Genomic DNA, 13,875 nt, shown 5'->3' with positions numbered 1-13,875 from the left:
TATTAGTCATTATATGACTAAGTAGTGACTAAGCAGACTGTAATGCACTCCCTCCTATACTAAGATGTACGCCTATCGCATGTATAGTAATCCGTAGTAAATATATATTGCAGCCGTGCCCATTTCTTTCAAGGACGAAAGGGTCTCCGGGAACAATTTCCTCTTAGTCATGATCAACTTTATCAGCCCATGATGATGGTTGAGTTTGATTCCAAAAATCAGAAGGCGGATGCGGTACTGTATGACGATGCTACTATGGCAGACGGTAGAGATAGTATGTGAACGTATCACGTGGTTTGAAGTACGACAAGAATACTCCGAGCATACCCAAACGCCTTCTAGGCGTTGTATTAAACGCTTGTTTTTTGTTAGAAGAAGAAAGATGCAGAGGGACAGAATAAGACTACTTTTTCCTTGCCTGTAGTCACGTGTATGGGCTAAGCCCTCTTTAGACTAGACTAGACGTCGCCAAAATGATTGAACCTCAAGGAAAGCTCTCAAGGTCAACAACAATTCCAATTGACACCTCGAATCACCATGAACTCCCTCCGTATTGCTCGCTCGGCTCTGCGAGCGCGTCCTGCAGCTATTAAGGCCCCTCTTCTCCGCAGAGGATACGCCGAAGTTGTTTCGGATAAGGTCGGTATTTCTGAACAGATTTTGCGAATCTTGCTAACTCGCCCTCAGATCAAGTTGAGCTTGGCTCTCCCTCACCAGGTACGTTCGAGACTCGATAACGGGAGAATTGAAATATAAGGGCCGGGTCGCCGAGAGCAGGGCTGATGAACAATGCGTTTGGGAGGCGCGCGAGGGATATGCGCATATAGCTAACTGCACATCAACAGTCGGTCTACAAATCGCAGGATGTTGTTCAAGTCAACATCCCCGCAGAATCCGGCGAGATGGGTGTCTTGGCAAACCATGTTCCTTCAATTGAGCAGCTGAAGCCAGGCCTCGTTGAGGTCATTGAGGAGAGTGGTGGAAGCAAACAGTTCTTCCGTAAGTTGTCGGCCCGCAGAAAACGCAGATTCCTAGCTTATATATGACTTGACTAGTCTCTGGGGGATTTGCTATCGTGCAACCAAACTCGGAATTGAGCATCAACGCCGTTGAGGGATTTCCATTGGAAGATTTCAGCATAGAGTCAGTTCGATCACAAATCTCAGAGGCGCAAAAGATTGCCGGTGGAAGTGGTAGTGAACAGGACATTGCCGAAGCAAAGATTGAGCTCGAGGTATTTTAGGCATTCCTTGATGGTTTTCGATCATTACTAACCAGTGCACAGGTTCTGGAGAGCCTGCAAGCTGTTTTGAAGTAGAGGGGAGGATGGAGTCGTAGTTGAGGCAAGAGGGTTATAGAAAGCAGCAGCCGTGTATATCATTGTTCGATAAATGCATTCTGTGAGCATTCGTATCACAACTAAAGTGATTTCCTGAGTTGTAGTTGTTGGTCACTCTTGCTCGTTTGGAACCCAGACTAGGGAAGGTAAGCCTAAACTACAACCAACTTTATCTTTTCCCCCAACACCGCTTCATATGTTCAACATTTATTACCCAAGGCTGGTGAGCAGCATTGCTCGGCACCTTCGTTTCATGGCCCAGTTTCTATACTTTTTTATTCCTATATTTTAGGGAACTCCGGAACCTCCAGATGCCTCCAGGCTCCTCTGAAAGGCCATGACCTTCCAGTGGCAGTCTTCAAGACCTGGACAGACAGCTCGGCACGCATCTACATCACCCCAATCGCCCTTGACTATTCACAAACATCCAGAGAATGATAGTGTTAGTACAGGCATTGTTGCATCACGCGTCCAATATTTACAGGGCTTTGCGAAATCACGTACCGCCGCTTCTCGCTCCACTACACCCAAACGTCGCGAATATTCTCGTATCGGTTTTGGTCGACGTTTGAGCAGCCGATTCGGGTCGCCTGCTTCTCGGAACAGCAATCCTCACGAGCATACACAAGTCGAGACCTCACATTCGTTCCTGGGTCTCACTATATTGAGGACAAACCACGAGGAGGGGCACGCAATGGCGGATGAAAGAATAAGCTTCGATCGAACGCCAGGAATTCATGGACAAATCAGGCAAAATTCTGTCATTAAACGTGTACAGTACGATGCTGTTTCTCCCTGGGCGACTCCGTCCAAAGCTGGGTCCTTTGCAGGGAGACAGCGAGCGCAAAGCACCCAGCGAGCATCTGAAGAGCAGTCGAATGTGCTCAGTGATACTAGTCGCTCTCAAATGGGTAGTCGCTACATGTCACAAGCTTCTAATGCCCCAGATACATCCTTTGAGGACTACTCCAATCCATATCAGTGCCTTCATTCTCGCCAGGGTGGGAATTTAGGGTTAGAAACTTCAATTCTAACCACATCTACCACGCGTCAGAGCGTTCGGGATATTTTCAAGTATTACGGGATCGAAAGACCGACGGGGCTTGTTTCGTCTGAAGATACTTCTCGGTCCACAGACGAGCCCTCTTGGCGATCAAGTTCGCATCGGCGCTGTCATGTTTGCTCATTCATCGCCTTAAAGAACTCCGTCAGGTGCTGGAGGTGTGGCCATGGTCACTGTGCAGAATGTGATGCTCTATCACCGATACAAGAAAGTCGTAGGGAATACCACCCTGAGGGTGCAGTGACTAACTCTAAGGACGAGATGCATCCCGTATCTGAGACATTTCCGAAGGAGAATACGAATGAGACGCCAAGTCAGACCAAAAGGCTTTACACACGACCCAAGCTACATTGCGTTCAGGAATCAACCTTGCCTACACCTCGAAAGCGCATTCGATCAAGTACATCAATCGAACCCCCCTCTTTTGGTGCTCATGTTTCCACGGCGAAAAGAGCTTCTCAAAAGCCTCCACTACAGCAGACTGGGGGGCAAATACAAGTTAATAATATGTATTCTGGACATAGGGTTACAACAAGTGTCAAGGAGTCTCCTTTCTTGAAAGCAGAAAGGTTGTCTTTAAAACAACCTCCTCGATGTCTCCCTATTGCTTCTCCAGTGCATAGTCGTGGTGACAATGGACAGAGTAACCGTACCCATAACCGCGACTCACAAACGAAATATGATCAATATTGTTATAGGAATTCCTCATCATCTCCAAATTCAGACGATGACGAGCATGGGGATCAAATGTCCCATGTACAATACATGCCTCATAATTCCAGGAAGCATACACCAACGAGACTTCAAGTTCCCGACGAATCGGACCATGGGTACACAGCTGATGATAGCTACATCGAGGACTTCCTACCACATCTTCACCCGTCTTACCCTCAGAACTCAAGGGCCCCATCCCAAACAAATCCCCGTGTGTTGGGGCCGAGTCCACGTTCACCTGGTGCTCAGCAGGGTGAGGTCCAAAAGGAGGAACTTGTCGAATGCTACGGGTACCCGAAAACAGGCCACCATCGCCAGGGCAGCGTTTCTTCTATAGGAGCTGTTGGAGATTGTCAACACTGTCTCAATGATTGTCAGTGCCCCGCATGCCAAAATACTGAACATAATGTCAGATGTTGTGTACACGAATCTCACAATCGCGTTATTCACCACCACGGTACTCCACAGAAAGAGAACATTGCTACTCCGATGAATTTTCCACCTTCACCCCCAAGCCCTCCGACTCCACCACTTCATACTGCATCATCTCCAGTCCGCACTGCGAGCACTGTGACTCCACTTCATTTGCAACGCAAAACAAGTCCACCAAAATTGAGACGGCTTCTTAAACCACAAACTCCGCAGACGTACGCCACAAGATCTATGCTAAAGGAAAGTTTTAGTACTTCGAAATCAAAGAAGTTGACATTAATAGATGGAGCGTCGCAACGACAAACGCCACCTCGAGGGTCGATTCCTCGGAAAATTGACAAGCCAACAGGTATATCTGCACCGAGAGCAAGCCCAGGGGAACATGGTGATTATCCTCTCTTCAAAAAGGAGCCGCATTTGTATCCTCTTCCCCTATTTAATAAAAGACCCGCACTTTCACCGTCAGCCACGAATAACAAATCAAGCCCAGCTAGCGCCACGGAGAATTATAGTTCCAGGGTCAGTGTGCGTCCTGGGCAAGATCTCGGACAGCTTGAGAGTTACAAGTGGTCCTCTCAGAGAGGGTCTGTTATTGAGGGGAAGCGCGTCAAGCTTCCAAGCCGAGGCGGCACTCCGCAGATGGGCAACATTTCCCCCCCAGGTTCGACAAAAGCATCAAGACGATTGTCTGCGTTGTTTCAGTTGAGGAAGGGGACACCAATACCATTCTTGAATCGAAAGTTGATGGAACATCAAGAACAATTAAGACGCATGGAGAAACAATGCGATGAAAAGGCCGAGGATCATGCTCTGGCAGGAGTCAGAGAATTCCAGAAATCTTGGAACGAACAAGCCACGCCGAATGTCCAGAATATGGAGCATGAGGAAAGATCAGTGAGCAAGGCGGGCTCAAATAATGGCAAGGCAGGAAAGAGGAAGGGAAATTTGAGATTGCTGGAGAAGCAACAGAGCCCCCTTTGTGTGAATCATACGCCCAAGTCCGCCGAGGAGTACATGTCGAGCGATGATACAGTGGAGAAGGAGCCAAGTCCCACATATGCGCCTGATACGACTAAGAACGTTGAAGAGTATAGACTGAGTGTTGATGAATCTGTTCATACAGCGCAGACTGTTGAGGAACGTAGGTTGAGTAATGATGCAGTACTGCATAGTTACCAGCAGACGGGAACAATAGAGGACCTAGAGATTCACGAGTGCATTTGGAAACGTATGTTTTTGGAAGAGCAATATCTTAGCGGGGTTCAGGAGGGAGGCCAGGATCAAGACAGTTGTATCAGGGGAATTACCGTTATGCTACACTTCGAAGGGAAAGATGACTTTGTTTTCAAGGGTGAGTTGTCGAGTGGCAGTCAGCTAATAGCTGTAAGGGAGTGAAAAGGTTGATCCTCAAAGTTGCTGAAGAAAAAGTCCGAGGGCTTGCTTTGCATCAAATAGATTGGTTTTTACGAACTTCGTAACAGTTTTGGCTAAATTCAAATTGTCATTGGGTATTCTTTTGCTTTGGGAAAGGTTTTGGTCTAGATTCCTGTCAGTCCTGTCACTCTTTGGTGTACAATCCAACTTTTATAATCCACCTAGCTTCTACTCCAGCTGCTCTCGTCATCGCTAGTGATTGAGCGCCTGAAAGGGCTGCTCTTTGACTTTGAAGCTGCTTAACAGTCGGTTCTGTAGCACCTCAGTGTCTGGCTCTTGCTTGCCATACCTTCCCTGCCGTTCTCTAGCAGTATATCCATCTCAGCTGTTCCCACGCGGAGAAACTCCAACCAATTACTTATAAAATTCACGCCATCTTTCCTCCCCACTACCTCACCAAACATCCTCCGGCGCCACCTCAAACTCCTCCCCCCTCTCCCTCACATGCTCCCTCTTCCCGTCCCTCCTCAACGGCTTGCGCATATCGTACGCATCCTCGCCGCTCTTCCCCGGATCCGCCAGATCATCACTATAGTAATCCACCACCCGCCTATACACGCTATACCCCATGCCCTCGTACAAGCGCTGCGCGATCCGGTTCGACTTGCGCACGAATAGGTCGACGAACCACGCGTCGTAGGAATCGCCACTGCGCTCGAGGGAGCTGGAGAGGGTTCGTGCGAGACCGAGGCGGCGCGCGAAGGGGGACACGGTTAGGGCCGTTATGTGCGCGTGGTAGGGGAGGTAGTGTGGGGAGAATTGCTGGTAGGGGGGTGAGGATTCTAGTTTGCCCATTACTGCGGGGGGAGGGGATGGATGTTAGTGGTTTTGTTTTTGGGTTTGTATGGTTTGGATGTGGTGGGAGGGAGTACTGTATGCATCTATTGTTCCATCTCGGCCCTCTGCTACGTTGAATAGATGAGGCCACCGCGCGATGTAGGAGAAGTAGAAGTTGAGGTCGTAGGTTTCGGTGAGGGGGTCTAGGTTGGTGGGGTTGAATTTGAAGACGTCTGTTGCGTGGAAGGGGCGGAGGGATGTCATTGTGGAGGGAGGGAGGGTTGTTGGAGGGGCATTGGTTGATTTGATGGTGAAGTGATATTGAGCTTATAATGCTTGTCTTGGATGGCTGGTAGTTAATAAGTGTATTTGTTCCACAGACCTTTTGGGCTGTGATGATGCTGGATAAGAAAAAGCGGCATCCAATATGGGTAGCTTTTGAATGCTTGCAACATTTAAAAACCAGTGCCGCTTTTTCTATCTAGTATGAGCGGCTTCCTCGCCCCGGTCTAAATTCTAGAAGATCTTTGTTTAATAGATCTATAATCTTCCTATGCGTAAAAAAGATCTGGACTTTCTTGGCATCCTGGGGAGTAAGTCAAACGTTTTCCGAAAGACTTTTACCATTGATGTAGTCTTTTGTGACAGGGGTTTATCGCATCAACGCCAATCTTGACCCAATCACAACGCCTAGTCCACGGCCGCGGCTGAGAAGGGAAAGGAGATATAATTCACCTGTCTATACTATAGCTTCAACGCCGTAGCCGTAGCCGTAATCAATGAACCCTGCTTGCGATCTGTCTCCACGTCGACACAAAATAACATTCACTATCCTCACCTCTACATCTAGCAGCGCGCTTTTCCCGCATGTTATGCTCATCGTCTCACAAACGAACGGCATATTCTGAATACAAACGCGAGTACCAAGGAGGACAAGGAGACCTGCGTTATTGGGGGCATATAACAGCAGGATCAGTCTTTCAATCTAGACGACTACCACTCCTTTACATACGAATTTAAGATGCCGACATCACCACGAACACCGAGGCATAGCAGACACACTTCAAACATCGATCTTTCCTTTGCTACGCCCCTCTCCTATGGCAATGATTCCAGTCCCAGAAGACATTCCAAGACCTCTATACATACGCCTACCTCATCGGGAAACAGACATAGTCTGACACGCTCGGATTCCATCGGGATAGACGTGTTCAGCAGTGGGGGACCAGCACAGGCTTCGAACGGGCTCGGCAACCTTGCGGATGAGCTGGCAGATGCGTGGGGGGAAGATGAGGATGAAGAAGAAGGGGATGAGGAGCCGGATATGAATTTCCAGGAAGTGAGTCAAGAAGGAGGACCGACGAGGGATAGTGGGGTGGATGTCACGTCTTCACCAGTACAAGCTCCGAATAAGCCGACGAGTCTTACTCCTCCCACAACTGGAGGTAGGGGACATAAGAGACAGCCTAGTGAGTATGATGGGAGCGATTATGGGGGAGAATCAGATTTGGACTCGCCGGGGATGCCTCCGGGCTTAGTATCTCGAATGGATTTGGTGGAGAGTTTGGCGCGGAGAGGTACCGAGAATACCGGGACTGCTGGAGATGGGGTAGTCAAGAGGGTCGTAGATGGATTGAAAGATCTGGGTGGGCAGTCCGGGGTTGAAGGAGGTGCTACACGGTGAGTCTCCCGATTTCCACCAAGCAAAAAGCAAGTACTAACGCTTCCCAGACTCATCACAGCACACACCGCACTATCAACACATCTCCTCCACCAAACCCGACTCCTCCAATCACTAGCATACCCTCTGTTCTCTCCCCTAGTAATGCCTCCCGACGAGGAATTCATCGACGATCTAATGCCCCTCCTCATGACCCTCAACGAATCAATGCCCCGCCCCACAACCGTAGCCCTCAACTCCCTCTCCCAGCTACACGGCCTAACAGCCGACCTCATCCAAACACTCAACTACCTCTCCGACACCCTCCACATGTCCCGGCAAACAACGACGACAGCCACACGCCGCTTACGTAGTGCCCGGGAACTTGTGGCCGAGATGCGGAAAGAGGAGGACCTCCGCGAGGAAGGAGAGCTCTGGCTCAAGAAGGGAAACTGGTCGGAGCGCTTGGGGGCAAGAGAGTGTGCGGGAGTGTGCGGGGATGTAGTTGGGGGTTTTGAGGAGGTGTGTAATGACTGGAGAGCGAGGCTTGTTGCGCAGGCTGAGGCTGTAAATGTCTGAAATACGAAGTGATGAGATAGATAGGTAGGGTTTTCCTTTGTGGGCATATTTGGCAAGCGGAATTCGGCGTTCTGGACAACGGATTGCATAGATGAAGAAAGACAAGACAGACGGCGGCAATAATGATTTGTTTTTGTTTGGAGGTCCTGGATATTCGGATAGCATGTGTGTATAGTATAGTATAATACTCGTTTTCTTATGTTGCGGGCACACTGCAGTTGAACTTCCTGGATATTCGGAACATATCTGTATAGTACTCATTTTCTCATGTCATGGATAGACCGCAGTTGAGCTTCTTGGGTTTTCAAGGCTCGGGCTCCTGGGACATTGCACTTTTTGATTTTATTTGATGTTGTATACTTGGCCATGTGGCACTTCGTCCCTTCGTTCTGCACAATTGCATTTTACCTAATCAAATACCCCTGGAACTCTCGAGCAAGTTCCTAAATCCTCGCTTAGAAGAAAGGGGCAAATTGGGGAATACATGCATATACACAATTCTTTCTACCTCCAAATGTAGCATTTTGTCCTTTCAAGCGGAATAGTAGCAATTCCCCTCTGGTACCAAATATGGCATACTAGGCGACATCTTACACACGCTACTCTTGGTATCTCATGTCTCAGATGTTTTCGTTAACAACTGAAAGCATCACATTGCATTATCTATCCTATCACTCTCAAACAAGAAAACTTGTTCACCAATTGATTCTACACGTCTCTTTATATGCTGTACCAAGGGATGTTTCGCATTTCCACGACGTGCAATAATAATCCGATCTCCAAATTGGGGGTTCTCAAACTCCCAATTGTCTTTTCCGTTTGCAGTCTGCCTTTTCGACTTCCCAAATCAGCACCCGCAAGCAACCAACCTGCCCCAATATCAATCTCTAGGTTCTTTATCTCGGCGCGTTTCATGTTTTCTGCGAAGTGCAACAAATTTCGTGTTTATATGGTAACATGTATGTATTACGTGTAGACCATCATTTGAATCAATGAGTAAATAGGCTGAATGCGGTTCTGAATTTAAGCGTGTAAGCGGTGGTAGAGTTTGAAAATTTTGAAAATTTTGGCTCGTTTCATGCATAGGGCTGCAAGCAGTTACTGTGCATTCACAGATTTTAGTTGTGTGATTCAAGGATTGAATATAAATAAACCTTCCTACAGTATGCACCTCTCGTATTCGTAAAACCCCGAGATCCGAAACACCCAACCGATCTCACTCACGGATCGTTCCGAATTCAACTGTTCATCCCCTTGTCTTGTTTCCGAGACGAATCTGGTGGCCTCACACCCGAAAAATCAGAATGGGTATCTATCTCTCTTCCACCGAAGTCCCACCATGCACAATTACAGTACCATGCGATATAGTGACATAATTCTTCTATAAGTTAGATTTCTAGAACCCATCTGATGAGGGGGGAGAGCTCCAGGTCTGGTTTCCAGATGATCTAGATTCTGGAGGCTAAAATGGACACAGACACATCTGAAGGGTAAAAGCAAGGAGGCTTGAGCTGCGTCTCGTCTACGCTCAGTGAAACAAATTCGGACTCTGGCTCAAGAGCGTAATTTACGAGTCTAGAAATAAATCTCGGCTCCAGAGTTGACGACTGCGATGAGCAACAAAAGTCTGTAAAAGGGCAGACCATATGATTTGAGGACGAGTATGCATATGGAGGGGGTGCACGGAACGTGGGGAGTCCAGGTGCACTGCTGATCAAAGTGTCTGGACTGGACGGTCGGTAGCATCGGGAAGGACAATAGAATGTAGAAACCCATCCGTCTGTTTCTACATGGGTTGGTGGGTGGTTGGATGGGTGAGAGCTCTTGAAATGCTTCCTGTTGTGTGGAACTTCAACATAGGGAAAACATCATGATCCACCTCAAAAGGTTTGCCTGTCGAGTGATGACATTGCTCGAATAAACAGTCCAGCATACTCTATTAAACCTTTCAATTTTGGTATGCACAAAGACGCGGTTACAGATGTAACATCATTTACCGCTCGCCGACCAGATCCTATCCATCCACTATTGCCTTCTCGACTTCCCACCCCTCCCAAGAAGGTCTATCATAACCACTAGGTCTACTTGCTCTTTCAATTCCCACTCTTAACACCTCGATATTGACGGGACTTCGACACCCTTTGGTTTCATCCCTAAAGCCTTTACATAAAGCCTTTTTGCATCAACTAGAATCAAGTGTCACAACACAAGGTATGATGAACCAGTCAGAGATTTCTTCAAACCTTCGTACCTGATATTTAACACAGTGATACTTAAGAGTGCTAGATGACAACCAATCTGTTAAGAGATAAATACGCAAGACAAAATCCACAGCCAGCCGCCTCCTGAATACGGCCCACCACCACAATCTCCTTCCCAACATCCATTTCATCATCCCATTGATTCTAGCCCTCAGTTCCCACCAGCAACCTCCCCCCAAATCTGCACCGGCGGCACTGTGCTGAAATTCGGAATATCCGCCATAATCTCCACGCTGTCCTCCTTCAACGCCTTCCTAAACGCCTCCAAACTTTCCCAATGCATGATCAACTCGGTCGTGTAGCCACCCACTGGATCAAGCTTCATGACTTCCCATTTCTGAAGGCCGAATTTGGACCAGGACTTTTGCACCCATGGCATGTGGGTCGCGAGGTAGTACTCGAGGTTGAAGGGCTTGGAGGTAGCGGGGACGACCGGGTAGAGAAACGTTACTGTTGTTGGTGCTATTGTGTGTCTGTTGGGAAATTGGGTTGAGGTTTTGACTGTGTCGTGTGTTGTAAATAATCTCTGTTATATAGCCGGTGGGCGTGGTTTACGTACGTTAGTGAGATGCACAAGGCTGACTAAATCAGGTTGAAGGGGTTTTGACTAAACTAGCACCTGCAACTGACATCCTCCTCCTTCTTCCTCCGAAGCTTATTAGATGCCCGACTTGAATCTAGGCATCGTCACTTCCGAATGAGGGGACGAGGGGACGAGGGGCGAGTCTTGGGGGCAAGCCGAGGAGGTTGTTCGATTCGAGGGTAGCGAGGGTAGCGAGGGATTCCATTTTTATCGAGGGCTCTTATGTTATTGGTTCTTCTGCATCTTTGAACTTCCAGGAGTCGCCGAGATCAAGGGTGGGAGGTAGCTTGTTACGTCCGATTTTCTTCAAGCGACATTATACAGGGTACTCTCGCGGTAGACAGAAAAAGCGGCGCTCTTTATCATCGACTTCCAAAGTCCGATTCCGCCTAGGACAATTATAAAAAGGTGCCACCGAACTGGGTATTTTCCGAAAAGTATGAGTGACTTATAGAACAGGCTCTGATATAGATCTGGAAGGAAGCTATTGATTCAACAGAGCGAAATTTATATCTCGTGCAGCAGCAATCCAATAACCAAGAGGCGCTTTCCACCAAGCTGGGCAAACATCAGGTGAATCTAGATGTCTAAGGGTCTGAAGAAGCGCTGAAGCACCGCGGACCAATTCCTGTCGAGTTGAATTGGATACTCTGTTATCGTACCCTGCTCTTAATATGACTAGGGCAGTGGATGTGAACAACTAGATAATGCAGGGTCAGCAATTGTTATTTGGGACATTGTTTGTAATATATGAGGCAGAAGCGAAATAACAGGATTGAACAAGGGTCTGGGAAAAAACATGAAGAGGTGGGAAGAGGCCGAAGGACTTACAGAAATACCTGCCACCTCATATAAGCGACTAGCTTTTTCCTCAAAATCACTTCTACCTATTTCGTACAAGGTTTTGATTACAGCCAGTTCTGTGTACTCTCTACCATCGTCGGTCGTTTGTATTGTTTTTTGCTCGGATGGGTTGAAAATGAGTAGCCTAGAAGCTCCAACCTTTTCTCGATTGAGTTGATTTGTTTGGTGATCATGTCGCCCAATATGGGATCGTTCGCAACCGTGGATGCGAGGACTCGCCGAATCCGAGTATTAAATACCCTCATGTTTCGATTTAAATAAACAAGCTGTTCATTTTCAACAAGATTAACATTGTCCCAATTAGGAGAGAGTTTCTTCACAACTTTGGCATGCGCAACAGTCGCCAAATCCAGTAAGTAAAGTTGTTCGGTGGAAACAAATTTCAGTTCTGAAGCTGGAAGCGGTTCGTCACCTGAATTCGTGTTCATAATGTTCTGCAACTCGGGAAAACCTTTGAGGATGGCGTCCACATTTCCCTGAAATTGGTGTTCTGCCAGCCAGTATTCTTCTATCGCGCTCCGGAGCTTCATAGTCTTGTGTCGAAATTCGGCTTCTCGCCGTTCTGCAGGTGATAGGTTAGCCAAAAGCAGCATCTCTTGCCAACGTGTTGTAGTTTCACGCTTGTGTATGACTCGCTCTGGTTTCCTTTTACCGCCTTTTTTGGCTACAAGATTTCCGGTATCTCTGATTCCAACACCCAATTCCATCATCTGAAACAATTGGGATCCATACATTCTGACAGAGACTTGCCAGAAATGATCTTGATGAACATCCTCGAAAAATTTGACGGGGACAGGAAATGCATAGGTATCCTTTGCCAAAAGAGGAGTTAGTAAAACAGCTGATCCGGGATATGTTCTCTCTGCATCTTTAACTGTAGGAAAATTGGGCTCGACGACTATAGATGAGTGGAAATTAGTGACTCGTGAGCTATTTGTTTTTGAGATGAGAGTGAATGGTGCAGGGAGTGAAGGAATATTTGTAGGCCTGGAAACATATGAAATAAGGCACTTGGGAAATCTGGTAACTCTTACAATATACGAAACTGGGGTATGGGTTGTTTCTTGACATAGGGAAAATAAAGGCCCCAAAAACACGATTCTCCATCGCTAGTCCTGATTCCATAATGCTGTCATCGTTGAAATAAGGCTATAAATGGTCAGCATGGTTCTATCCTTCACGGGATACACAGACGAACCTCGAATTTTGCGAGCTCCGGACCATTGCCTGCAGCCTCGCTTTCAATTGCTATAGATAGTTTTCGGTCAGCAAATGCTCGTTCAAAAGTGTTTCGAGAGCAAACAGGGCAGAAGTAGCTAGATAGTTAGTAAGTAGATGGCCTTGAAGTAACAATATCATAAAACTTACAGGTGCCAAAATATGTGCGTTGCAAGGCTGAAAACTTGTCGTATGGAAAATAAATGCCCCCCTTTACTTACAGTGAATAAGATGCCAGAATGCATGTGTGCACTCATGCACAAGTATGCTCGCTATCCAGTATTCCAAGCCAAATCTTACGGCATCCGGCAAATTATCCTGAAACAAGGGCTGAACAATTCCAATATCTAACAAGATCCATATCTCAGCAGGCTTTTCGCCATCTAAGAAGGGGCCGGTCGTGTAGGCGTCCGACTCCTCCGACTCCTTAGTTCTCTTGTCCGAAAAAAGCTCCCTGGTGCTCTTTTTGAATCCAACTCTCAATCTCCTTTTCATTTCATCGTACAAGATATATTTTTCGTTGTTATGTTCCAAGCTTCCCAGCGCCCCGTCGTTCGGTGCCCGAGAATGGAATGACTTCAGTTCATTTGACTTTCGTGAATCGGGACGGCCTTTTTTCCACTAGGGGGTATACTCTATTAGTATATCGTACATCCACGAGCGTCGGGGGGTACTAAAATAGAATGTACTGATTTGAAAGAGTAATGCCACAAGAAAGTTGAGATTTTGGTACACATTACCGGAGGAATTCTTCGGGGATCTATCGGTCGCCGGTCACCATGCTTGAGCGTGTTGATAATCTGATATTTTCGTCAGCAATAGTGTGTAATAAGATCGAAATCCCTACAAACATGTCCATCTGGGGCAACGAAAGCATGCGAGAAGCTATAATCAGACATGGCTTCAGGATATCCCAGACATGCTCGTTTGTCGCTGACCAGTTGCCTGGTT

General features: G+C 47.3%; 4 protein-coding genes across 4 annotated transcripts; 2 read left to right on the top strand and 2 right to left on the bottom strand.

The window, feature by feature from the left end:
* Positions 1-537: 537 nt before the first annotated feature.
* On the top strand, positions 538-1,318 carry des (ATP synthase subunit delta, mitochondrial; the record flags this gene model as incomplete). The annotated part of the gene is made up of 4 exons (XM_031153546.1): positions 538-717; positions 846-999; positions 1,056-1,234; positions 1,286-1,318. 4 exons carry the CDS (start codon positions 538-540, stop codon positions 1,316-1,318), a joined length of 546 nt encoding a protein of 181 aa, XP_031001620.1.
* Positions 1,319-5,375: 4,057 nt separating this feature from the next.
* On the bottom strand, positions 5,376-6,023 carry naa20 (N-terminal acetyltransferase B complex catalytic subunit; the record flags this gene model as incomplete). The annotated part of the gene is made up of 2 exons (XM_031153545.1): positions 5,376-5,779; positions 5,855-6,023. The coding sequence occupies 2 exons, from the start codon at positions 6,021-6,023 to the stop codon at positions 5,376-5,378; spliced, it is 573 nt and encodes a 190-aa protein (XP_031001619.1).
* A 757-nt stretch (positions 6,024-6,780) lies between these two features.
* LHYA1_G008624 (uncharacterized protein) lies at positions 6,781-7,998 on the top strand (the record flags this gene model as incomplete). Its single annotated transcript, XM_031153544.1, has 2 exons — positions 6,781-7,439; positions 7,491-7,998. 2 exons carry the CDS (start codon positions 6,781-6,783, stop codon positions 7,996-7,998), a joined length of 1,167 nt encoding a protein of 388 aa, XP_031001618.1.
* Positions 7,999-10,410: 2,412 nt separating this feature from the next.
* Positions 10,411-11,047, bottom strand: LHYA1_G008623 (uncharacterized protein; the record flags this gene model as incomplete). The annotated part of the gene is made up of 2 exons (XM_031153543.1): positions 10,411-10,760; positions 10,951-11,047. 2 exons carry the CDS (start codon positions 11,045-11,047, stop codon positions 10,411-10,413), a joined length of 447 nt encoding a protein of 148 aa, XP_031001624.1.
* Positions 11,048-13,875: the final 2,828 nt, after the last annotated feature.

Source organism: Lachnellula hyalina (assembly GCF_007821495.1).
Source record: "Lachnellula hyalina strain CBS 185.66 chromosome Unknown contig00225, whole genome shotgun sequence".
NCBI classification, from domain to species: Eukaryota; Fungi; Ascomycota; class Leotiomycetes; order Helotiales; family Lachnaceae; genus Lachnellula; species Lachnellula hyalina.
Note: the sequence above shows the minus strand (reverse complement) of the source record. Positions and strands in the feature narration are given on the sequence as shown.